The sequence below is a fragment of the Ranitomeya imitator genome, chromosome 1, assembly GCF_032444005.1.
Source record: "Ranitomeya imitator isolate aRanImi1 chromosome 1, aRanImi1.pri, whole genome shotgun sequence".
Taxonomy (NCBI): Eukaryota; Metazoa; Chordata; class Amphibia; order Anura; family Dendrobatidae; genus Ranitomeya; species Ranitomeya imitator.
The window spans coordinates 909265052-909291974 of NC_091282.1; the positions used below are offsets into that span (position 1 = coordinate 909265052).

General features: G+C 42.2%; 1 protein-coding gene across 1 annotated transcript in view; it reads left to right on the forward strand.

The window, feature by feature from the left end:
• The first annotated feature begins 733 nt into the window (after window positions 1–733).
• Window positions 734–26923, forward strand: part of MTHFD2L (methylenetetrahydrofolate dehydrogenase (NADP+ dependent) 2 like) — a 149619-nt gene continuing 123429 nt past the window's right edge. The window contains exons 1-6 of the mRNA XM_069740648.1: window positions 734–883; window positions 1773–1862; window positions 2878–3004; window positions 3518–3542; window positions 3684–3880; window positions 13366–13488. Of these exons, the coding sequence (XP_069596749.1) occupies window positions 734–883; window positions 1773–1862; window positions 2878–3004; window positions 3518–3542; window positions 3684–3880; window positions 13366–13488 (712 nt within the window). The remainder of the gene's footprint in view (window positions 884–1772; window positions 1863–2877; window positions 3005–3517; window positions 3543–3683; window positions 3881–13365; window positions 13489–26923) is intronic.

The window sequence follows — 26923 nt, forward strand, 5'->3', positions numbered from 1 at the left end:
AGGTTCGACAACGTGAGGAAGGTTAACATTTCATTGACAATGACCTTTTCATTCCACTGGTTCAAGAGCGTTGTGGGACCCTCATGGTCGTAATCATTCCGATACAGTATTGATTCGACGAATCTGGGAAGAAGTGGACAGATCGTTGTTGGATGATTGGGATCATGCAAGGCCAAAAGTCAGAAAGGATTTTCGTAAGTATTGCAATGGGGTCTCTGTTTTGCTGTAAATGTTGTCTTTTTTTACAATCAATTTTGTTTTCTTCCCCCTTCACAGTGAAGAGAGTAAAAGTTTGTTGGCAATCGATGAAGGATCGCTTCGATAAGAATACCAGACAGGAGACGTGGGTTAAAAGTGGTGCTGCTCCAAAGCTTTCGAAGTATAATTACAATCGTATGCTGTCTTTTCTGAGGCCTGCGCTTGCTCAGCGAACTTATCTTTTCTGTTGTCTATTATATAAACTTTAAAAAATTTTTTAGTAATGTTTTCCTTTTATTTTACAAACAGAACCTGGAGCAGCACTATAGAACCTGGATCTTCCTCTGTTGGAGCGGCCCCTCATCGACCAGCCAACGAACAGTCCCAATCATCCACCAGCGATGTAGCAACCAGGCAGGCTTCATAGGCTGGAAAACAGGCAGCTGGTCCATCAAATTTTCCCCTCTCCCAGCCCTCTGACACTGCTTTTGTTGGGACTTCTCGTCAGTGGCAGAGGGCCTGGGAGAGGTCAGTCATGCCCGAGTTTATTCACTTAAGCTCGGTCTTCGAGGATGGGATGAAGGTGATTGGAGATAGACTGGACAGTGGGTTCACTCAGATGAACACGCTTTTCCAGAAAGTCCAGAGACGCCTTAACCGCCTGGAAGCCGACCTTCAGAGACTGGCGAGACATTTTTTTTCAGCAATAGAGCGGGGCATGTCAGAAAACCTTACGCCAGGCATTGCCGCAGCAGCAGTTCCAAAGCTATCAGCTGCCGGCCAGATTTTACCAGCATCAACAAGCACAGCATCACTGGCCTGTTCCCCCAGTTCACAGCTACACCACGCTCCAGAGTGCAGGAGCCCTGCAGCAAGCAGCATCCAACACGCTCCAGAGTGCAGCACCCCTGCAGCAAGCAGCATCCACCACGCTGCACAGTCCAGCACCACGTGCTGCTACAGAGGCCAAAACTCCCACTCAATCAAAAACAAAGAAACTCAGAAAGACTCCCACTAGTGACTTAGCGCTGCACCGGAAAATGAAGACCAGGAGCAAGAAATGTCAGCCAAAAATGGTCCTTTCACCTCCACCCTCACCTCCCAATGTGTCTCTGTTGTCTAATATGTCACTACCTTCCCTTGGCTGTCCCTTCCCACAGTTCAACTCCTAATGTATTCTCTACTCCCAATGTGTCCAGTCCCATACAGGAGCCAATCCTTCAATTAATTGCCTCTTCCCCTGTAACCCCTTTATCATCAAATGTTACTCAATCATCACAGCTCAACACCCCCAAGGTCCACAATATATCACCGTCATACAGAGCCCGAACATAAAACCAATTGTTTGTTGTTAAATAAAATTTTTATTTTGTTTGCACAATCGCTGTTTTCTTTGTCTCTTTATGTGAAAACACACACATGTGTGTCTTGCATTGTTGAGTCAAGTTGTAACGGGTGTTTAACTGGAGGTGTTTTATTAGTAGTAAAGTCAGCAAACATACTGTATGTAGTAAAGTCAGCAAACATATAACGTGTGCTTAAAGTGTGCTAAACCATATCGTCTTGCCATGCAGGACGTCCAATATCCGAAACAAAGTAAGCAACAGACTTATCCCTCATGTGATGTGGGCAACTTCCACTGTAGTCCTCAGAGGGTGATCACGGTAATCCTGCAAAGTGGTATCAACAGGTTCCTCAAGTTCTAATTGTAGTCACTCTTTTGCCAGGATGTAATTGTGCATAACAACACACGCTTTGACCACATCATCAATTGTCTCAGTTTTTAGATTGATTGATGTTCTCAAAACGCGCCATTTTGATGCCAGCAAACCAAAAGCACATTCCACAGTTCTTCGTGTCCTTGTCATTTGGTAGTTGAAAATCCTTTTGGTGTGATTCAAGTTCTGACTCGAGTATGACTTTATGAGGTTGGCACACATTTGAAACACCTCATCCCAACCGCAACAAACGGCAATGGCGGTCCTTCAGTGTTCGAAAGAGGTTGTGTCGGTGGAAAATTAAAATTATTACCATACAAATGTTGGTCCATGTCAGAGTTTTTGGAAGTCTGTGAGTCATTTCCTCGTCCAAATGAGCCAACGTCAACGGTGACAAATCGACACTCTGCATCGGCAATCACCATGAGAACAATCGAAAATATTTTTTGTAATTAAAATACTCGGATCCACTTCAAGCAGGTTTCAAAATCTGAATGCATTTGCTGTCTACAGCCCCCGCACAGTTAGGAAAACTACAAATTTCATAGATTTTTGCTGCATTTTTCAGCCAGAGTTCAGTTGTGGGTTGGGGGAGGAATTCTGCATGCAGAGCATCACATAAAGCACGACAGGTGTCTCCAACAATCCCAGAAAGGGTGTACACTCCAATCCGGAATTGGAAATGTAGAGATCTTAAGGTCTCTCTAGTAGCCAGGAATCTGACGAACAGAAAATGCGGAATAAAAATCAGTACATGGCTTTTCTAACAATAATACAAACAACATGTTTATTTTTCAAAATTACATACCTCAGGGTCACCAACAGACGTTCCTCAGCAGGAATTGCTCTACGTAGTTACATGTCTTGCCTGGTGATGGATCCTCGCACACGTTGCAGCAATTTATCTTAGTTCTGTTCATACATCCTCGTGTTCGAAAAACTTCTCCGGGTTTTCATGTAGCTTGGTGTACAACGAGTGGTAGGCTCCACGGCCCTCTTGGACTTCAACGATGGGTTGTTGCCAGTAGTGATGACGACGTCTTCTCCATCTTGCTCTTCTTCTTTCTTCTTCACAAGCCACAGCAAAGGTAAAAGCCAATTTCAATTCCAAATCCAGATTACGATAGAAGCTCTCCATGCCAAGATCCATCTTGCAGCTGGATACAGCAGCAAAAGATGAGGATTTTATCTGTGTAGGGTCTATATACACAGAATCCCCATGAGACACCCCCATTAGGTGTGGCTTTTGTCGAGGAAATTCTCCTGGAACAGCATTTGCTGCATAACCAAATTCTTTGAAAATTCGAACGCATGAGCTGAAAAAACGCGAACGCATGAGCTGAAAAAACGCATGTAAAAACACATGCACACGCAGCGTTTTTTTTGCGTCATGCGTAAGCTGATGCAGATAAAAAAACGCAGCGTAACCATGCGTTTGAATGCGTTTTGGCATGCGTTTTCGCATGCAGATGATACGCTACGCACAGAGACGTTAATGTGAACTTAGCCTTAGTAGTAGCTGAGATTTAATACAAATTCTACCTGAATCCCAATGTATAATTTCAAATTTAGTTTTTTCACCTTTGTCTTTTTTTTTACAGATCACCTACCAGTCGTCCAGTTACAGTTAGTTTAGTTCAATTCATCATTTTTCATAGTTTTTAAAGCTTTTTAAGACTTAATGAATAAGATGTAAAAATTACATTCCGTCAATGCTTGCCTTTTTTGTTAAATTTTGTTAATTGCCTTTTTATTCTTACATTTCAGAACATTTTACAGATCTAAAGCACATATCATCTCAGGAAGTGTTCTTGCCAAAGAAATAAAGAATGAAGTCCAGAAAGAAGTAGAATCCTGGCTCTCCCTTGGGAATAAAAGGCCCCATCTTAGTGTGATTTTAGTGGGTGACAATCCTGCAAGCCATACCTATGTAAAGAACAAGATTAAAGCTGCAACTACTGTAGGTAATACTAGTAAATACAAAACAGTATGGTTGATTGATACTCACTATACTAGACCTTCTCCAGTTATTATAGCATGGGGAGAATTCTTGGAATGGTAAAATCCTTGACATATTGACATATAGTTTTGACACATGTTTTTACCTGAACTGTAGAAATCTTCATACAATACATTGCCCAATTGGTGGTATATAAAAGATGATAATGAAAGTTCACCAGATCAGGCTTGCGACACCAACATGTCTGCATTTGAACACCACTGTAATGTATAATAGATTTGGAGCTAAAATCAGCCATATCCTTTAGATGGCTAATGGACAATTGATGGTTCTGCTGATAGCCTTCTCGGTCATCTGGATAGGCCGAGCACTTCTGTGATCTCTATGAGAAAGCTACTAACAGACATCTCTGCTGGCTGCTTATCTCCAGGAGAGCAAAGCGATCGGCAGTCCATAATTAGTCATGTCCGATTGAAATCTCTTTTGACTATCAAATGACTGACACCCCCTACACATTGTAGTGTCAGCTGAACCCATGTATATCCATAGACATTTATTTATTGTGTATGTTTGCCTTAAGCCAGCACAATGGGATTAAAGTATAGACTTTTAGCTTTAATTAAAACACTTTACAAACATATTGCATTAACTGACTAGGAATTATAGTCATTTTTTACATAATCTCTTCATAGTCACAGGCTCAAAAGTAATTGGTCAGTTGGCTGATAAGCCAATTTATGGAGTGGCCTGTTGCCTCATTGTTGTGACAAATGTCGGTTCCCTTTCTAGACTGAGAAAATATATCATATCTTTTACTGTTAAATTCTGTTGATTTTTGCTGGGTCACATAAGAATTCCATGTCCATTACCATTTGCATTTATTCTGTTTACATCAATTTGAAAGATTATTTCCTTGATACAAAAGTCAAGCTCTATGAAAAAGCTTACCGTATATTACTTGTTATGTGACTTGTCGCTCCAGACTTGATGTATCATCCCTATAATGTCGGAATTATTTGTTATTTAAATGTCTGCAAATAAATCAAACATTATAATTTTGACCTTTTGTTTTGTCCATTTTGAAAAATGTTTCTGTTGTTCTGCTTTCCATACTGTACAGTTTTTCTCCAAGTGTCCTGTTTGTTGAATCTGAAACATGCTCTAGTTTTCTTCTTGTGTACCTTTGCATGCATTGTTTCAAACAGGGCTGCCATCAGGAATTTCAGGTCCCTATACTGGCATCATTTTTTGGCCCCCTTGAGACTCCTCCCAGTTTCCACCCCAGCGCTGCCCACAACCCTCAAACCTTCTACAGTCCCATCACCCACTCTTGGAAAAACTCCACTTCTGCACCACATCCTCACCAATCACACATTTGCAGTTTTCATATAACACCAGATGACATTCATATCCTTCAACCTTTTGTTTTGGCCAAAGGATTTTTTTTAAGTTGCCACCAAGACAAAGTAGACTCTTTTGGCCAGGCCCTACTCTACTATAACCTATTAAACATTTGTTAAAATATCCAGTACTCTCTTTGGGTATATTTTTTATTTATGTTTCTTTAAGGGAATGTGTTGCATAATACCATATGCAAAGGACAAATGCCGTCGCACCATGGCCAAACCACATACTACAACCACCACAAAGTGACTGAATAATACCCTGTACAAGGGAGAAATACCGCAACATCATGACTAGACCACATATTACCACCACACAATGACCGAATAATGCCACATACAAGGATCAAATACCGCCACACCATGGCCAGACCACATATTACTACCACACAGTGACCGATTAATATCAAATACAGGGTAAACTACCACTACACAATGACCAGACCACATATTATCACCACACAGTGACCGAATAATACCACATACAAGGATCAAATACCACCACACCATGACCACACATTTTACTATTACATAGTGACCGATTAATACCAAATAGAGGGAGATATACCTCTATATAGTGAACAGTACAGGGAATACAGGGACACCTGTGACATTATACACAGGAGCTCTGCATATAGTGCCAGTGTACAGATAATACAGTGATCACTGGTGACATTATACACAGGACCCCTGTTTAAAATATACAGTGTATAGTGTCAGTGTACAGGTAACACACTGACTCACAGGTAATGTCTCATGTTGAAGTCCTTCATCTTCATCCAAGAAAGACCACCATAACGCACCATAACTTCTTCAAGCCAGGACTCATCTCTGCAGAAAATAACACCATTATCTAAAGCACATTTCCCAATTTTCCCCCAACTTCTACACTATGCTAGATGAATAAAAAAAGCGACAGTGTCCCCCTGCACAGTAACAGGACCCTTCCTCCCCCACACCGAAAACAGTATCCTCAAAAATAAAATACATTACAGCAGTAATAATAATCCTTTACTATCCCTTACATTAATAATGTTCAACATCATGACCCCATATGTACTTGATTCTGGACCCCATGTGTCTGTCCCATTCCTGGGTCCATGTGTCTCATTCCTGGCCCCATGCGTCTGATTCCTGTCCCCATGTGTTTCATTCCTAGCCCTATATGTTCTCCCATTCTGCCCCATGTGACTCCATCCTTCCCCCATATCTCTCCATCCTGGCCCCATGTCTCTTCATACTGGCCCCATGTCTCTCCATACTGTCCCCATGTCTCTACATTCTGCCCCCATGTTTCTCCATTCTGCCCCATGTCTCTCCATACTGGCCCCATGTCTCTCCATACTGTCCCCATGTCTCTACATTCTGCCCCCATGTTTCTCCATTCTGCCCCATGTCTCTCCATACAGCCCCCATGTTTCTCCATTCTGCTCCTATATCTCTCCATTCTGCCCTGATGTCTTTCCATTCTGCCACATGTCTCTCCATACAGCCTCCATGTTTCTCCACTCTGCCCCCATGTCTCTCCATAATGCAATTTCTCTCCATACTGCCCCATGTATCTCCATTCTACCCCCATTGTGCAGCTTTAACAAAAAAAGTTTTAAAAAGTTTCTTTACCTGGCCGAGGTTCAGCGGTGTCCTCTCCCTGATTCATCTGAGGCGCAGATGCGCCGGTGTATAGCAGTGACGTCACATACCGGCGACATGCGTGCTGATGTCAGCTGCCGGCCTGTGATTGGCCCGTGGCTGTTAACTTTTGCCATGTGGGAAGCCTTCACACATGGTAACATAGATTTTAACTAAACATGCGTCCTTGGAAGCACATTCAGTTACTGAACCGACAGAATCCTGTCACTGGGCCCCGGAGAGCAGAAGAGTGGGGGACTGGTTCGGGCTCTCTTTGTTCACCTGGCCCCATGCACCAGTAAAAGCAGTAATGCCCTGATGGCAGCCCTGGCTTCAAAAGCGATTCATCTGTTGCTATATGTTGCATACCTCTATGATATTCATCTACCACACTGGTTCTTACAAATTCTATTCTTAAACTTTGAGATGCTGTCTATTTTTTCTTCTCTCCATAATATGTACAGTACTGTTCAAAAGTTTTAGGCAAGTGTAGGAAAAATGCTGCAAAGTAAGAATACTTTAGAATATATAAGTGTAAATAGTTTATTGTATCAATGAGTAAAATGCAATGTAAATTAACAGAAGAGAAATCTAAATTAATTAAATATTTGGTGTGACCACCATTTGCCTTCAGAACAGCATCAATTCTACTATGTCCACTTGTACGCAGTTCTTGAATGAATTCAGCATGAAGGTTGTTCCAAACATCTTGGAGAAGTAATTACAGACTTTGTGGATGCAGGTTTGCACAAATCCTTCTACCTCATTCATGTAATTCCTCATAGACTTGATGACATTGACATCATGGCTCTGTGGTGGCCATATCACCACTTCCAAAACTCCTTGTTCCTTTTTATGCTGAATAGAGTGCTTAATGACATTGCCTGTATGTATGTCATTGTTCTGCTGCAGAATAAATTTGGAGCCAATCAGATGCTTCCCTGATAGTATAATATTTGGAATTGAGAGTCCTCAGTGGTAGATACCTTTTAATCCCTGATAGTATTACATTTTGAATAATTATGTGCCTATATTCATCAGCATTGAGGATCCCATACATCCCAACCAAATCCCCAACCCTATTTATTGAAATGCAGCCCAAAACTTGGAAGGAACCTCCACCAAGCTTCACTGTTGATTATTGTAGCGCTCTCAAGGCCTTTTACAAACATCAAATTGCCTTCTTTTCAGCCAAATATATCAGACTAGATGGTGGCCCAATTCTAACGCATCGGGTATTCTAGAATATGCATGTCCATGTAGTATATTGCACAGCCCACGCAGTATATTGCCCAGTCACATAGTATATTGCCCAACCACGTAGTATATTGCCCAGCCACGTAGTATATTGCCCAACTATGTAGTATATTGCCCAGCTACATAGTATATTGCCCAGTAACGTAGTATATTGCCCAGCCATGTAGTATATTGCCCAGCCACGTAGAATATTGCCCAGCTACGTAGTATATTGCCCAGCCACGTAGTACATTGCCCAGTGACGTAGTATATTGCCCAGTGACGTAGTATATTGCCCAGCCACATAGTATATTGCCCAGCCACATAGTATATTGCCCAGCCACGTAGTATATTGCCCAGCCACGTAGTATATTGCCCAGTCATGTAGTATATTGCCCAGTCACGTAGTATATTGCCCAGTTACGTAGTATGTTGCCCAGTGACGTAGTATATTGCCCAGCCACGTAGTATATTGGCCAGCCGCGTAGTATATTGCACAGCGACGTAGTATACAGCACAGAGCCACGTAGTATACAGCACAGACACGTAGTATACTGCCCAGTCACATAGTATATTGCCCAGCTACGTAGGGACAAGGGGGCATCCTCTACGTTTGGAGGAAAAAAGGTTTAAGCATAATAACAGACGCGGGTTCTTTACTGTAAGAGCAGTGAGACTATGGAACTCTCTGCCGTATGATGTTGTAATGAGTGATTCATTACTTAAATTTAAGAGGGGACTGGATACATTTCTGGAAAAGTATAATGTTACAGGGTATATACACTAGATTCCTTGATAGGGCGTTGATCCAGGGAACTAGTCTGATTGCCGTATGTGGAGTCGGGAAGGAATTTTTGTCCCCAAGGTGGAGCTTACTCTTTGCCACATGGGTTTTTTTTTGCCTTCCTCTGGATCAACATGTTAGGGCATGTTAGGTTAGGCTATGGGTTGAACTAGATGGACTTAAAGTCTTCCTTCAACCTTAATAACTATGTAACTATGTAATTATGTATATTGCCCAGCCACGTATGTAACAGGTTAAAAAATAAAAAATAAACATATACTTACCTTGCGAGGGCCCCTTGTAGTCATGTCGCCTGTGTGCAGTGCACGCGGCAGCTTCCGGTCCCAGGGTTGGTATGAGCGCAGGACCTGTGATGACGTCGTGGTCACATGACCGTGACGTCATGGCAGGTCCTTCTCGCATAGCATCCTTAGCACTGGAACCTGCCGCTTGCACTGCCGAGGACAGCACACATCGGAGGATGAGAATAACGTTTTTTTTAATTATTATTATTTGTAACATTAGATCTTTTTACTATTGATGCTGCATAGAGTTGGTCACACAGGGCTAATAGCTGCGGTAACGGAGTGCGTTACACGGCGCTCCGGTAACGCTGGCATTAACCCTGTGTGAGGGCTGACTGGAGGGGAGTATGGAGCGGGCACTGACTGCGGGGAGGAAAGAGCAGCCATATTGCCGCCGGACTGTGGCCGTCGCTGATTGGTCGTGGCAATGGTCGTGGGCGTTTTGCCACGACCAATCAGCGACTTGGATTCCATGACAGACAGAGGCCGCAACCAATGAATATCCGAGCCAGACAGAAAGACAGAAGGACAGACAGATGTGACCCTTAGACAATTATATAGTAGATTTGGACTCATCAGTCCAGAGAGCCTGATGCTTTTTCTTCACCCCAGTTCCTGTTTTCATGCACAGTTGAGTGGCTTAGCCTTGTTTCCATGTTGAAAGTATGGCTTTTTAGTCGCAATTCTTCCATAAAGAAGCTGCCAGTTTTGAGTTGATAGCACAACCATACATCTTCAGATTTTAAAGGATGATGTGTCTTTCCTATGCAATAAGTTTCCTTACCGAACCACTGCATGTATAGTTGTTGCCCATTTCTTGGTGCTTTTTCAAAAAATCTTGAACAGCACATCGTGGAACCCCAGCCTGCTTTCAAATATTCAACTACAAGAGACCTCTCTGATGTAGTATAACTACTTTTTGTTTCTGTACTCAGTCTTGCTATGGTGTATGACCTGTGACTTGAAACTGTCTTCCACAACCTCACCTCTGTAACAGTGTGACTGTTTCTCATTTAATGCCTCCTACACATCTGTTTCTCTGTTTCTGTTTCAGTTAATGATTGCATTTTAATCTAAATCTCAAAAATGATGATCATTATCATTGGTAATGCATAATTGGCTGCTCGTATACCTGACAATAATTATACAGAGTCATTTTGTGAAAGTATGCCTAGAAGAATCGTTTTAGATTTCTCTCTTGATAATTCACTTGTATTATTTTAATTGCTAAAAATCTATTAACATTTCTATTTTTGAAAGCATTCTTAGGTTGTAGCATATTTCCACATCTGCTTAAAATGCTTTCATAGTACTGTATATAAGCAAGTTTCTTGTATACAAGAGATGAGAACCTCTATAAGATTCCTTTCATCAGCCGGTTCACTAAGGTGTTCTAAACTGTTTTCTTTTCTGGGTCTGTGTGGGCCCATAACCTCTTGTAGATTTTCAGCTTTCAGCAGATTAATCAGCAGTTGAACATTGTAAGTGAATGAATTGGGACATACAGAGACCACTAAATAAATGCACTGATGCACACATGGACAAAATGATTAGGAACCCGTCTGTTAAAGTAGGAAAAACCCACTATGGTCACTGAAATAACTTGAAGTTGCCAAAAATAATTTTCAATTTCACATTTACTAAATCCTTGGGGATTTTGGTCCACTTCTCATGATCAAACTGTTCCTGCTGTCTCAGGTTTGAAGGGTGCCTTCTCCATACTGCATGTTTCAATAGGATTTGGATCAGGGCTCATAGAAGGCCACTTTAGAATAGTCCAGTGCTTTGCTCTTAGCCATTCTTTGATGTTTTTTAGCTGTGTGTTTTGTGTTATTATCCTGTTGGAGGACCCATGACCTGTGACTTAGATCAAGATTTCTATCAATGGGCAGCACATTTCATTCCAGAATGACTTGATAGTCTTGAGATTTCAACCTGCACAGATACAAGACACCTTGTACCAGAAGCACCAAAGCAGCCACAAAGCATAACCAAACCTCCTCCATGTTTCACAGTAGGCATAATTTTTTTTATGTTTAATTTTTGCTTTTGTGATAATCAAGCCTATGTGACTCACAAAATAGCTTCAGTTTTGTCTCATCTCTCCAAAGGACATTCTCCCAGAAGCTTTGTAGTTCATGAATATACATTTTTGCAAATTCCAGTTTTGTTGTTTTATGATTTGCTTTCAACAGTGGTTTCCTCCTTGGTCACCTTCCATGAAATCCACTAAGGCCAAGACAGCGACGAATGATGTGATCTTACACTAATGTACCTTGACCTTGGAGTTCACTTCTAATCTCGTTGGAAGTTGTTCTGGGCTCTTTGGTTATCATTAGTATTATTCCTCTCTTTCTCATCAATTTTTATCTTGAGGCCAAATCCAGGGAGGTACGGTCCCATAGACTTGAAACTGTTGAATAAAATATGCAACTGTAGCTAAAGCTGCTTGGAGATGGTCTTATGTTCTTTACCTTTAACATATGTGTCTATAATTTTTCTTATGTTTGATCTTCATTAGTTGATATTTAGTAATTTAAATTAAACATGCCTTTTGTTAGTTTTCAGATATTTCACTGAACATTGTGGGTTTTTCTTACTTTAACAGAAGGATACCAACAATTTATCCATGTGTGTACATACAAGACATAGACATCATACAGTAAGTCATAGACAAACTACAGAAGTTCACAAATGCTGTCTTTCCTCCTCTATCTTCTCCTACTCACACAGGGGCAAATATAACTACTCATTGCTAGTGTTGAGCATTCCGATACCGCAAGTATCAGGTATCGGCCGAAACTTGCGGTATCGGAATTCCGATACCGAGATCCGATACTTTTGTGATATCGGGTATCGGTATCGGATCAATAGGGATGTGTAAAATAAAGAATTAAAATAAAAAATATTGATATGCTCACCTCTCCGGCGGCCCCTGGACATCACGCTGCTAACCGGGAGGCTTCTTTGTTTAAAATGCGCGCCTTTAGGACCTGCGAATGACGTCCCGGCTTCTGATTGGTTGCATGCCGCCCATGTGACCGGCACGCGACCAATCAGAAGCCGTGACGTCATTCGCAGGTCCTCAATTCCTAGAATTAGGAGTTTTTGTGAATGAGAATGACGTCGCGGCTTCTGATTGGTCGCGTGCCGCCCATGTGACCGGCACGCGACCAATCAGAAGCCGCGACGTCATTCTCATTCACAAAAACTCCTAATTCTAGGAATTGAGGACCTGCGAATGACGTCACGGCTTCTGATTGGTTGCGTGCCGGTCACATGGGCGGCACGCGACCAATCAGAAGCCGGGACGTCATTCGCAGGTCCTAAAGGCGCGCATTTTAAACAAAGAAGCCTCCCGGTTAGCAGCGTGATGTCCAGGGGCCGCCGGAGAGGTGAGCATATCAATATTTTTTATTTTAATTCTTTATTTTACACATCCCTATGGATCCCAGGGCCTGAAGGAGAGTTTCCTCTCCTTCAGACCCTGGGAACCATGAGAATACCTTCCGATACTTGATGTCCCATTGACTTGTATTGGTATCGGATATCGGTATCGGCGATATCCGATATTTTTCGGGTATCGGCCGATACTATCCGATACCGATACTTTCAAGTATCGGACGGTATCGCTCAACACTACTCATTGCACATTTCTATCAGCTATCTTTCTATCAGTTTCTATAAAGACTTTTGAAATCCTTTAAAAAGCATCTGTGGTTGAGGAATCTAAGGAGGCATCTCTGACAGTCACTATGGGTTTATTTAAGGCTGAGGCACATTTTGGGATCAGTTTTGTAAGGTACAGTACATACTGCTACTACAGCTTCTTTGGACTTATCTTGTAACAATAAATAGCAATAAAAATAATAATGCAAGAATATTAATGCACATATGTTTTATATTCAACCATTCTTTTGCTTTATTGATTAATAGTTCTTAGGTGTGTGCTGACTTTTCTTTGCAGGGTATAGATCAGGACCGTTGTATCATCTGATCTGACTGTTTAGATAGCTGTGAACAAGAAACCATAGTAATAATGTTGTTAAGAATATTTGTAATATTGTCAATAATTGTCATTGTATATTGCGCAGTATATACAGTACATACAGATGAGTCTTTTATATTTTAGGAATTTCCAGTGAAGTAATACTTAGGCCCAGCAATGTGCCTCAAGAAGAACTTCTGGATGTTATAAACAATTTAAGTGATGACTCTAATGTTAGTGGCCTGCTAGTCCAGTTACCATTGCCAGGTAAGTTTCACCAATCATACAAATGACAAGGGCTGATCTTGGGTTGCATAATGTCCTATGCGGTATCCTCTAATGATTCTCCCTCCCATTGTGCCCAGCGCTAAAAAAAAAACTGCTGAACATTTTTAAAAAAATTTGGTTCAAGAACCAGAACAGTACCCAAACCTGAACCTGGACCCCATTCATATGAATGCGGGGTCCGAAAATCCGTTGTTTGCCATGCTGTCTTCTGCATGACAGCGCAGCAAACACTGCCTCTGATTGGTGGTAAGATTATTATCGGTGGTCAAAGAGCTGCAGTTCCCATGCTGTCAGATGACAGCGGCATGAGCCAGCAGCTGTGACCAGATGTAGAAAGTTAATCTCTGGTCACAGAAGCATCAGCTGATGGGAAAGTACTTCTCCCATCAGCCTATGCTTGCTGCCACTAATAACAGCAAGAGCAGGCACAGCTATGGGAATATTCATCAGCTGGTGCCAGCGCTATAAATACAGTAACAACTTTTTTTTAAAAATGACGTTGGGTCTTTCTACTTTTGATAACTAACATGGCAAAACCGACAGCTTCAGGCTGCAATCCTCAGCTGTCAGCTTTATCATAGCTGGCTATCAACAATAAAGAGGTCCCCATGCGTTTTTTTTGTATTATTTAAATAAATAATTAAAATAACCAGGCAAGAGGTCCCCTCCGTTTTTGACAACCAGCCAAGCTAAAACAGACAACTGGGGGCTGGTATTCTCAGTCTGGTAAGGGGCCATGTATATTGGCCCTCCAGCCTAACAGAGTAGCTCACAGCTGTCCCACAAAAGACTTTGCCTGGCTGTTCCCATTTGCCCTGTGATGGTGGCAAGTGGGGTTCATATTTGTGGGGTTGATTTCACATCTGTATTTTCAGGTGACATCAAGCCCAGCAGTTAGTAATCGAGAGGGAACAGACTCCACGTCATTTAAAAATAAAATAATTATTTACAGCGCAGGCACCGTAAATATGATTTTCTGGATTTTATTTTTGATATTCTATCTCTGTGTTAAAATTAACCTACTCTTAAAATTATAGACTGTTCAATTCATATCTTTGTCAGTGGGCAAACTTACAGAATCAGTACGTTATCAAATACTTATTTCCCCCACTGTACCCTTTTTTGTAGTAATATCCTTGTCAGTACACTAGTGCTGTTTGTTGTTATAAGCAAGTGTAAGCGGGTTTTTGTAGAATAAAAACCCGCTTACACTTGCTTATATCTATATAGGTTTTTGAAATACATTTTTGAGCCAGGCTTTCTCTACTGTTTGTTGTTATGACTACTTAGGCTAATACCCTAATAGCCACATTGCAGGCTGCTATTTCTGTTCCCGTCATCTCCACTTTTTAAATTATTTAAAGGGAACCTGTCACCCCGAAAATCGCGGGTGAGGTAATCCCACCGGCATCAGGGGCTTATCTGCAGCATTCTGTAATGCTGTAGATAAGCCCCCGATGTTACCTGAAAAAGGAGAAAAAGACATTAGATTATACTCACCCAGGGGCGGTCCCGCTGCTGGTCAGGTCGGATGGGCGTCTCCGGTCCGCTCCGGCGCCTCCTATCTTCTTTCCATGACGTCCTCTTCTGATCTTCAGCCACGGCTCCGGCGCAGGCATACTTTGCTCTGCCCTCTTGAGGGCAGACAAAGTACTGCAGTGCGCAGGCGCCGGGCCTCTGACCTTTCCGGCGCCTGCGCACTGCAGTACTATCCTCTGCCCTCAAGAGGGCAGAGCAAAGTATGCCTGCGCCGGAGCCGTGGCTGAAGATCAGAAGAGGACGTCATGGAAAGAAGATAGGAGGCGCCGGAACGGACCGGAGACGCCCATCCGACCTGACCAGCAGCGGGACCGCCCCTGGGTGAGTATAATCTAACGTCTTTTTCTCCTCTTTCAGGTTACATCGGGGGCTTATCTACAGCATTACAGAATGCTGTAGATAAGCCCCTGATGCCGGTGGGATTACGTCATCCGCGATTTTCGGGGTGACAGGTTCCCTTTAATAATTTTTAAACCATTATCAATAAACATTATATATTTTACTCTGGGGCTTAGTACTTCATTCTTCTTTTAGGGTTGTCTGTCACTTTTAGATTATTGGCCTAACCTTTAGATAGGTCATAAATATGTGATAAGTGGTGATGCCTCACACAGCATCCCTGCTAATCAGCTACTCCTGCTGCCACTGGTGTCCAGATGTGTTCATTTGTGAAGCTGCACAGCTCTGTCAATGGTATAATGGCTGTCAACGGGTGCTGCACATCGACCCTCTATTTGAATCAATAGAGGGCAGATGTGCAATACATGCCACAGCCACAATGCATTTGACAAAGCTGTGCAGTTCAGCACCTGAGTTGATCTGGCTGTTCTCGACATCGGGAACAGCTGATCGGTGGGGGTTTACACCCGCAAGATCAGATATTGATGACCTCTATAGATGAGTGAATCAACCTGCAGAGGATCAAGTTTGCATCGAATTTCCTGAAATTTGCAATTTCACACAAAAATTCAAACATTTTAAGATTGAATTCACAAAAAATGCCCAAAACCTTGCCCGAGATCACTTCCACACTTCTGAAGCATCAGAGAGCAGGTTAACCTCATTTTGCATGGCCATGCAGGCTTGGGATAATGCCCTGCAGCCCTGACATCTTACAGATTATCATACCTTGTACAGTGGTGGTCAGTACCTGGGGAATCAAAGATCAGCGATTTCCAGCGGAGCCCAGTTTTACAGTTTATATATCATAGTCATTTTCCATCTCCAGAGTCACAAGGTAAGTCTCTCTCTTCCGTAAAGTATAAGCTGCAATGGTCAATGATCTCTATCTAATTTAGGCTGGGGTCATACAGCCATATGTTCTCTCATGCAAGAGAATCGAGCTGATTGTGCTAATGACACTTGGCCGAGTGTCATCTTACTGTGATCCAATCCTCTCGCATGCGAGAATCGCAGCATAAATGTGGAGAAGGTGGAAAACCTAATTTCTCCATCTTCTTCATTGTCTCTGTGAGCATTTATTGGAATTTCCAGCATGGAGATTGGTGCCAATTTATTAGCAGCAAATCTAATTATTTGGGGAAAGTTGGCGAATTTAAATTTGGAAAGATTCGCTCATCTCTAATGACCTATCCTAAGCAAAGACCATCACTAAACACATCGATCGGACAAGCCCTTTAACAGAAAACTTTTTCTTTAAAGTCTTTAAATGTGCTACCACTAGAGGGCGATATAAGCTCACCTAAGTCTCCATATTAAAGTAATGAAAATGGTCTCTCTACATAATGTCAGACTTTTCTAGGAAGTAAACGGATTTGTTTTTGTTGCTCCTAAAATTGCCTTTTTTTCAGGAAAGACCAGTTACAAATGGTTTGAGTCTGGGTCTGAGGAGATTAAACTAATGGAGTTAAACAGTTATTCTCATTGAAATAATCCAGAATAACATCCCTCAGAAACCCTTCAAATATTTTACCAACAATAGAGGTTAGACTTACTGGCCTATAATTTCCAGGTTCATTTTTAGAGCCTTTTTGAATATTGGCACCACATTTGCTATGCGCCAGTCCTGAGGAACAGACCCCGTCGCTTTGGAGACCCTAAATATAAGAAATAATGGATTGTCTATTACATTACTTAGTTCTCTTAGTACTCGTGGGTGTATGCCATCCGGACCTGGAGATTTATCTATTTTAATCTTATTTAGCCGGTTTCGCACCTCTTCTTGGGTTAGATTGGTGACCCTTAATATAGGGTTTTCTTTGTCTCTCGGCATTTCACCTAGCATTTCATTTTCCACCGTGAATACCGTGGAGAAGAAGGTGTTTAACATATTATATAATATTATATTTTTCCTCGTCATCTACAACTTCCTCACAATTTTTAAAGGAGTCTACACTTTCACTTATGATTCTTTTACTATTGATATAGTTGAAAGAGATAGGTATTAAATAGCAACATCACGCACATGAGATTAAATGCAAAATCACAATGTTGCACTAGTGACGGATACTAAATGATCCAAGTCGTTAAATCAACAATACAGCAGGGATGTGGAAACCACAAAAGAAACGACCATAACTGGATGATTCACATAAAACAATAATCTTTATTTTAGTACAAAATACATCTAAAAATCATGATCGCAAAGGAACATGACAAGACAAAATGGACAAATAGTGCGAATCACTGCATCAAACTGCTATCGTGCAGCGAAGCAAACATGCCGACTAAAAAACCTGAATACCCAAATCTAAGATGTACGTAACAGGGGATAGCCACAGTAGAGTGAAGTGCTTGATATAAAAATGTGGGATATATAAACAGGCATGAAGGCATCACCAGGAACAAGACACTTGTACTCTGTCAAGATACATATATACCACATTGGGTTTAGGCTAATAGCCAAACAACAAGCATAAAGCCACAATGTCCTGGATAACTTCCCTATTACCTTAACTGAGGTTGCACCGAAACTTATATGCACTACCCATGCACTGCCATCCCTATAGGTCGGGAAAATCCCATGTATATACGGCACCCAAATGAGGCTGTAAGGTAGCAAACGCTATGCCGCCTAGTATAACATACCTAAATAGGGAGACACTCTGATGCGGCCAGGTAAGGTCGGCACGTCTCCCAACGCGCATTTCGGAGTAAAAACTCCTTCGTCAGGGGGGGCGTTGAAGAACAGTCAGAATAGTAATTTGGGTGGAGAAACTAAATTCATATGTGCATATACATTTGTATATGAATACTTTTAAGAAAAGAAAATTGAAACCAAAAAGAAAGAAAAAAGGAAATATTTAAAGATGTCCATTATTGGACAACCCCAGCTTAAAGAAGCACTCCTCCCGTCAACATTTTTATCCCCTTAATATACTGCAATCATGATATTATATAGCACTGTTTACTTACAATTGCTAATTTTGTCTTTCTACCCAGCTAATTATTCTCTTTTCTATTAGGTCTATGACATCACGTGATTAAAATCAGACTAGCTGAATCCTTCTAAGCTCTATGTAGAAATAAGAGATTAATTTTCCCTGTATAAGTCATGAGTCCCCAAGGGGGGAGAAGGCAGCAGCTGGGTCGGGAGTTGAAGAGGGGAATAATAAATGTGGGGACAAGAGATTTCCTGGTTCTACATTGAGAAGAGAAAAGAAAGAAATAGAAGAAATAGATGGGTAGAAGGACAAAATGAGCAATTGTAGATACACAATGCTATATCATATAATGCCTGCAATACCGTAAGAGGATAAAACTTTGATGGGAGTGCTTTTTTAATATATTCAGGACCCCATATGAAATAAAAACAATGAGTACTCTCCTTTTGCTGTGGCGCCATTCCTGCAATGTCGGCGTTGCTGTTCCCAACGGTGACTTGACATTGTTGTGTCACAGCCTGTCTGCAGCCAATGAGTGCCACTCGCTCTTTGGCTGCAGCTCATCAATATCCCACCAGGACAGACATCCACTCTGAGGAAGTAGTAAAATTTGCAGCTGACAAGTGACTGATCACCGTCTGCAGCAAGCTCCTGACAATATTGTCACATCACCTTCCAGAAACAGTTGTACCCATTTTGCTGGATATGCATCACTGCAGGAGGTGACTATACAATGTTATCATTTTATATGGAGGACTTCTGAATTATTTAAACTGGGGTTGTCCAGTAGTGGACAACCCATGTAATATAGCTTTACTACCAATTTTCCCTCCCATTTTTCACCTGTGACAAAAACCTATTTTTCTTTTCAATAGTGTGTGTTGAATTGTGACCATTTATGACAATGCATAATTTCTGTGGTTTCTGATTGCTCCAGTTATATATTCTTGACACTGTGATGTTTATCTGAGTCACGGTGGCTGCGACCCGGTCCGTGGCCCTGGGCACTCACTTAAAAGGGGGAAGGTTTTTTAAAGGGAATTTGGTAATAAAGTTTATTCGTGACGCCACCTATGGTTCTCGGTCAGAGGGACCGACGCTGCTTAAAGGGGTCCTCTGGGGTGATGTTGTTGCAGCAAGATGGTGACACTTCCCACAGGTGAAGCGGGGTCCCCAGGGCTCCCAAGGTGTATGGCAAGGATGGTGTATGCCAGCAAATAAGTGGAGGACACAGAGTTATAAAGTCTTCACTTGGTTTACTGGTGGTAGCAGTCCACAGTCCAGGGTACCCGGCACAGGTGGTGATGTGGTCTGGCTGGCTTAGAGGCAATGGTGGATCCCTCTCCCAGGTGAGGTCCATGAGCCTTCCTACTCGCGCTAGTATGCGAGGTCCCAGCTGCCTGTAGCTTGCTGGCAAAGTCCTCTCCCTCTTGTCCTGAGACAAGTACCTGTATGGTGGGCAGCTTGAGCCGTTTTATAGGGTCTCTATCACGACCTGGTACTGCTTCGCCTCGAGGCGTGGTGTGGGCAAATAACATACAGTCCTATGCCCTCCGGTTCTGCTATGTGTCCTACAGTACAACACAGCCTCGGGCTCCTGGTGCCGGTTCCTGCACTTCGGCTCTGAGGGTGCCCGGTCACAGTTCCCCTCTGAGCCCCTTGCTTTCTCCACTGTGCTCCTTTCCTCAACCCCACCACTCTCAACCCCTCGGGTTCACTTCCTTCCCAGGAGCTGCAGCTCAGTCTTGGCTGCACGGCTCCGTTGTCTGCTCTTTGTTCCAGACTTCCTTCTCTGTCCACTGTCTCTCACCAACTACCTAAATACTCCTCCATATGGGTATGTTATCTGGTAAAGGGAATCCTCCTTGCCTCAAAGCATGATATCGCCCTCCCTGAAAGGAAGGCAACATCACTGTAACAACCGGTTACCTGGGGTGTTACATATCCATGAAGCATGAACACCACCACACAACACTGGAAACAAGGAGCATCAGACAGTAAAGAAGAATAGTGCCAGAGAACATAAAGTATGCATTATAAAACTTTTTTTTTATCTTAAAGAAGTCCTCCCATGAAGTTCTCTGGCACTACTCTTCTTTACTGCACATATACACAGATACACAAAAAAAATCATGAGGGGACCTCTTTAGTTTCAAAACTTTCCAAAAAATCTTTAAGTCACTTTAGATAGGTAAGTAAATATTCTTTCTGAAAAAAGAGCATGGCCCACAATTCTGTACAAGTCTATAGTCGATATGGAAACCAATAGCCAGTTGCCATTACTTTGTATATCTCCAACAGGCTTGTATTGAGCTACCTGTGAACATGTTGGCCCTCTGTGCCATAAAAAAGGCCTGCAGAATTTTAAGCCAGAAAAACACTTTTCCAAACTTACACACAATGCACATGTACAGTACCTGTAAAAAAATTGGACAAATCTGTTCATGCTAGTTTGTCCTTGTTCTCATTAGAATGTGAACATTGCAGATTCAGACTGAAGCAGCAAAACCACAAAATAGCACATATGGAAAAAGGAGTGCTTTTCTAGAACACCTCTTTTTTTACTAGTGACACTTGTAGTTGTGCCCCCTGTCTTTTGATTGTTTTTAGCTTCATAAATCCTTGGCATTATCTCAAGCAGCTTCATGATGTAGTCACCTTGAATGTCTTTCCAATAGTCAAGAAGGGGTTCCCAGAGATGCTGCAAACATGTTAGTTGCTGTTCTTTCACTATGCAGACCAACTCATCTCAAACCATCTCATTTGGATTGAGGTGGGGGGATTGTGGAAGCCATTTCATATGACCCAGCATGCCATCCCTCTCATTCTTGGAGACACAGCCCTTTCATAACCTGGAGGTATGTTTTGGGTCAAAGTTCTGTTGCAACACAAATGATGGTCCCACTAAGTGCAAAGCACATGGAATGGGATGTTGTTACTGTGGTAGTCATGCTGGGTAAGTAAGTTTTGAGTCTGGAATAAATCACAAACAGTGTCATCGTCAAAGCATCACCACACCATCACATTTCCCTCTCTATATTTCACACTTGGCACCAGGTTCTTCTTGAATGCTGTCTTCAATAGTGGCTCCTTTGGATCAATTCAACTATAAATGTCTGATTCTCACAGTTGGACAGTTGATATTAATTTATGTTTGCTACTTGATGTTTGTGCACCATTAATTATTAATTTCATCATAATTGACGGTTTTCATGATTGCACTTGAAGACACCGTTAAGGTTCTGTCAATTTTTCAGAGTGACTCACCTTCATGTCTTGTCCCACAGCAGATAGTTTCTGTTTTTCCTAAGTATTGCACAGGTTATGGAATTATTATCAAGACATTTAAAATTTCCACAGCTTAACTCTCCCCGAGTAATAATAAAAAAATCCTAAAAAGACAATTTTTGGGGGGAGCTGAAGTTTGGGAAACACTGTGCTAGAAGGAGGCAAGGTGGAGGGGGAACCTTACATGCGTGTGTGTCTCTTGCTTGCAGCTTTTTGGGCGTTGCAAAACAATTGGCTGTCTTTGATAACTTCCATATCACTCTGTGATATTCCAATAAGTAGAACACATACCTATCAGACATTTGTTATGTATTGTCGAAATGCTGTATGTGTCTTTGACTACCGCCCTGGAAATGGTATCGTCTGACAACGAGAAAAGCTTATACATTCTGGATATAAACCATCACTGACAATCATCGATTTCCTGTGACTAGGCTATTTTTATCTTTGAGAAATACAGGATATATGGTGACATCTATGGTATTTAAACATAAAAGCTGCAGGCCTGTGAGTAATCGTGACCTTAAAACATAGATACCATATATTAATTTATTCTGTAAGTGATATATGTGGGAATGCACCTATCTTTATCTATGTAGTATCATATCAAAGACAGGCTAGATAATATACTGAAATATACTGCATACAGTCTTGATAACGGCAGCCTCCAAATGTTGGAGAGATCTATAATTGTTCAGGAATGATATATTACATTGAATGTAGACAACACACATTAGGTAGAATGGAGCCTATGTTTTATTCCATTTAGGAGTCTGGCATTTCATTCTATTAATATATTTTTAGCACTTTGCTATGCATATACCCTCCAGATCTTTTTAGTCAGCTGTTTGCTGTGAGGTAAGGCGGTCACACCTGAATTTCTGAAGTAAACCCTCCAGCATAAAATGTACATATTAATTCCTTACAGCAGACATTTTCTTCAATTTTCTGGTTGTTTTGTTTATTATGAGTCTGCTCCCCAGACAAACTTTCTTCATTCCATTCCTTTTTATGCCATACATCAACTTGACCTGGCCTCTCAGCTAATGAGCGTCAATGGTCCTAACCACCTTCCCAGCTTATGATAGTAGTTTTATACTTACAGTATATAAAAGTTCCCTGTCCCTGGCTATGCTTGTTACCCAGTATTTATGGTTTTAGGACATTTAATGCCCTGATCCATGGTATTTGCTCACTTTGACTCACACTGCATGAAGTCCTGTTATTCAACTGGCGGCTGAGCAGCATGGCATTAGGATGTGCTGTTGGTTTTGACCTTGGCGCATACTTTAACATACTTTCATTGAGGCCACCACCCGGCAAGTAATCAGCATGGCATTCACTTTTTGATGTTCTTGCTTGAGGCTAAGCAGATTCCTCTCAGACACAACAGACTAGGCCCCACACCCTATTCCTGTTGCTCAGCCAAATTAAGGATCCTGCCAAATTGCCCGACTTCACCCACCATTGAGTATATTACATGGAAGGAAATAGATGTAGTTATTAACTTTCACAATATATAGTACTTTTCAAAAGTTTTAAGTAGGTGTGGAAAAAAAAGTTGCAAAATAAGAATGCTTTAAAAATCAGAAGTGTTAATTAATTTTCAATTGACAAAATGCAAAGTGAACGGACAAAAGAGAAATCTAAATGACATCAATATTGAATGTGACCATCATTTTGCTTTCAAAACAGCATTCAAAGCATTCACTGTTCTAAGTAGACTTGCACACAGTTTTTGAAGGAACTCGGCAGTGAGGTTGTTCCAAACATCTAAAGGTACCTTCACACTGAGCAACTTTACAACGAGAATGACAACGATCCGTGACGTTGCAGCGTCCTGGATAGCGATCTCGTTGTGTTTGACACGCAGCAGCGATCAGGATCCTGCTGTGACATCGCTGGTCGTAGCTGAAAGTCCAGAACTTTATTTGGTCGTCAGGTTGGCGTGATTCATCATGTTTGACAGCAAAAGCAACGATGCCTGCAATGTTTTTCACGGAGCTAACAACCAGCGAGAAGGATAAGTACGTCACTGGATCGCTCCTGCATCGTTTTGGAGTTGCTGTGTTTGACATCTCTACAGCGACCAACAGCGACGCTCCAGCGATCTAGTTTAGGTCGGATCGTTGTCTATATCGCTGGAGCGTCGCTAAATGTGACGGTACCTTTAGAGAACTAACCACAGATCTGTGGATGTAGGTTTGCACAAATCCTTTTATCTCTTCATGTAACACCAGACAGACTTGATAATGTTGTAATCAGGGCTCTGTGGGGGCCATATAATCACTTTCAGGACTCATTGTTCTTCTTTATTCTAAAGAGAGCTTTTAATGACTTTGGCTGTATGTTTGGGGTCTGTAATGTAATGTTCAGGCTCTCTACCATCTTCCTATTTTGACAGCTGTGTGAGACTTCCTACTTTTAAGTTGGGAGAAACCATTGTGTATGAGGGGAGATGGAGGTGGGATTGGGAGTGTACAGAATTGTAACACAGGGAAGATCTGTGCTGCTAACTTATTTAAAGTCTTCTACGTGAATTGAGTTGATTTGCGGTACCCAAGAGTAGGCAAGAGTCAGTGTGATGGAGCAGGGTTGCTCTGCTCCTTAACACTGTTTTCATCTGACTGCTGACAAAATTGCTAGGAGCTGATCATTGGATTGTCAGTTGTTGGCTCTGGATTGATCTGAAGATATAACATGAATTTTTGTGAATTGTTGAGCAGCAGGAAGAGACTGAGGTGTATTCTGTCACAGCTTCTCAGTGTGTTGTGGCGGTTGTTATGTACAATATACTACATATAATACTATATATATATATATATATATATATATACACTGCTCTAAAAATAAAGGGAACACTTAAATAACAGTAAAGTAAAGTAAATCACACTTCTGTGAAATCAAACTGTCCAGGAAGCAACACTGAATGACAATCAATTTCACATGCTGTTGTGCAAGTGGAATAGACAACAGATAGAAATTATTGGCAAATATCAAGGCACACTCAATAAAGGAGTGGTTAAGAAGGTGGGGACCACAGACCATATCTCAGTACCAATGCTTTCTGGCTGATGTTTTGGTCACTTTTGAATGTTGATTGTGCTTTCACACTCGTGGTAGCATGATATGGACTCTACAACCCACACAAGTGGCTCAGGTAGTGCAGCTCATCCAAGATGGCACTTCAATGCAAGCTGTGGCAAGAAGGTTTCCTGTGTCTGTCAGCATAGTGCCCAGAGGCTGGAGGCACTACCAGGAGACAGGCCAGTACACCAGGAGATGTGGAGGGGGGGGCCATAGGAGGGCAACAACCCAGCAGCAGGACCGCTATCTCAGCCTTTGTGCAAGGAGGAACAGGAGGAGCACTGCCAGAGCCCTGCAAAATGACCTCCAGCAGGCCACAAATGTGCATGTGTCTGCACAAATGGTTAGAAACCGAATCCATGAGGATGGTCTGAGTGCCCGACATCCACAGATGGGGGTTGTGCTCACAGCCCAACACTGTGCAAGACGCTTGGCATTTGCCACAGAACACCAGGATTGGCAAATTCACCACTGGCTGTTGGGAATTCTGTGGTTGAACTCCCTCCTGTGGTCGTGAATGGTACTTCGGCGAGTTCTGTCCAAGGACTCCCTCTGGTGGCTGTGAGTGAAGCTGCTGCTTCTGAGGTTCCTTACACAGGTGACATGGTTTATCCTTTGGTTGGCTGCTCTATTTAACTCCACTCAGATCGTTACTCCATGCCAGCTGTCAATGTTCCTGCATTGGTTCAGTTCGCTCTTGGATCTTTCTGGTGACCTGTCTTCTCCAGCAGAAGCTAAGTTGATAGTTATTATTTGTTCATTGTTTCCTTGTCCAGCTGGATATCATGATTTTGTCTTGCTAGCTGGAAGCTCTGGGATGCAGAGTGGCACCTCCGCACCGTGAGTCGGTGCGGAGGTCTTTTTGCACACTCTATGTGGTCTTTTGTAGTTTTTGTGCTGACCGCAAAGATACCTTTCCTATCCTCTGTCTGTTTAGTAAGTCTGGCCTCCCTTTGCTGAAACCTGTTTCATTTCTGCGTTTGTGACTTTCATCTTTACTCACAGTCAATATATGTGGGGGGCTGCCTTTTCCTTTGGGGAATTTCTCTGAGGCAAGGTAGGCTATATTTTCTATCTCTAGGGCTAGCTAGCTCTCAGGCTGTGAAGAGGCGTCTAGGGAGAGTCAGGAACGCTCCACGGCTATTTCTAATTGTGTGATAGGATTAGGGGTTGCGGTCAGCAGAGCTCCCACATCCCAGAGCTTGTCCTGTGTGAGTTTAACTATCAGGTCGTGCCGGGTGCTCCTAACCGCCAGGTCCATAACAGTACAGCTGGCCCAAAGTATTAATGCATCTCAATACAGAGATAAGAGAAGTTCTGAGACCATTTTTTTTTCTTTGCACTGTGTTTTGCCTTTCTTTTCCCCTAAACCTTTGGGTGGTTCTGGACACTGGTGTAGATATGGACATTCAAGGTCTGTCCTCTTGTGTGGATCATCTCACTGCAAGGGTACAAAACATTCAAGATTTTGTGGTTCAGAATCCTATGTTAGAGCCCAGAATTCCTATTTCTGATTTATTTTCTGGGGATAGATCTAAGTTCTTGAATTTCAAAAATAATTGTAAACTGTTTCTAGCTTTGAAACCCCGCTCCTCTGGTGACCCCGTTCAACAAGTAAAAATCATTATTTCTTTGTTGCGTGGTGACCATCAAGACTGGGCATTTTCCCTTGCGCCAGGAGATCCTGCATTGCGTGATGTTGATGTGTATTTTCTGGCGCTTGGATTGCTTTATGATGAACCAAATTCAGTGGATCAGGCAGAGAAAATCTTGCTGGCTTTGTGTCAGGGTCAGGATGAAGCGGAGGTGTACTGTCAGAAGTTTAGAAAGTGGTCTGTGCTTACTCAGTGGAATGAGTGTGCCCTGGCGGCAATTTTCAGAAAGGGTCTTTCTGAAGCCCTTAAGGATGTCATGGTGGGATTTCCCACGCCTGCTGGTCTGAATGAGTCTATGTCCTTGGCCATTCAGATCGATCGGCGCTTGCGTGAGCGCAAAGCTGTGCACCATCTGGCGGTATTCTCTGAGCATAGGCCTGAGCCTATGCAGTGTGATAGGACTTTGATCAGAGCTGAACGGCAAGAACACAGACGTCGGAATGGGCTGTGTTTTTACTGTGGTGAATCCACTCATGCTATCTCCAATTGTCCTAAGCGCAC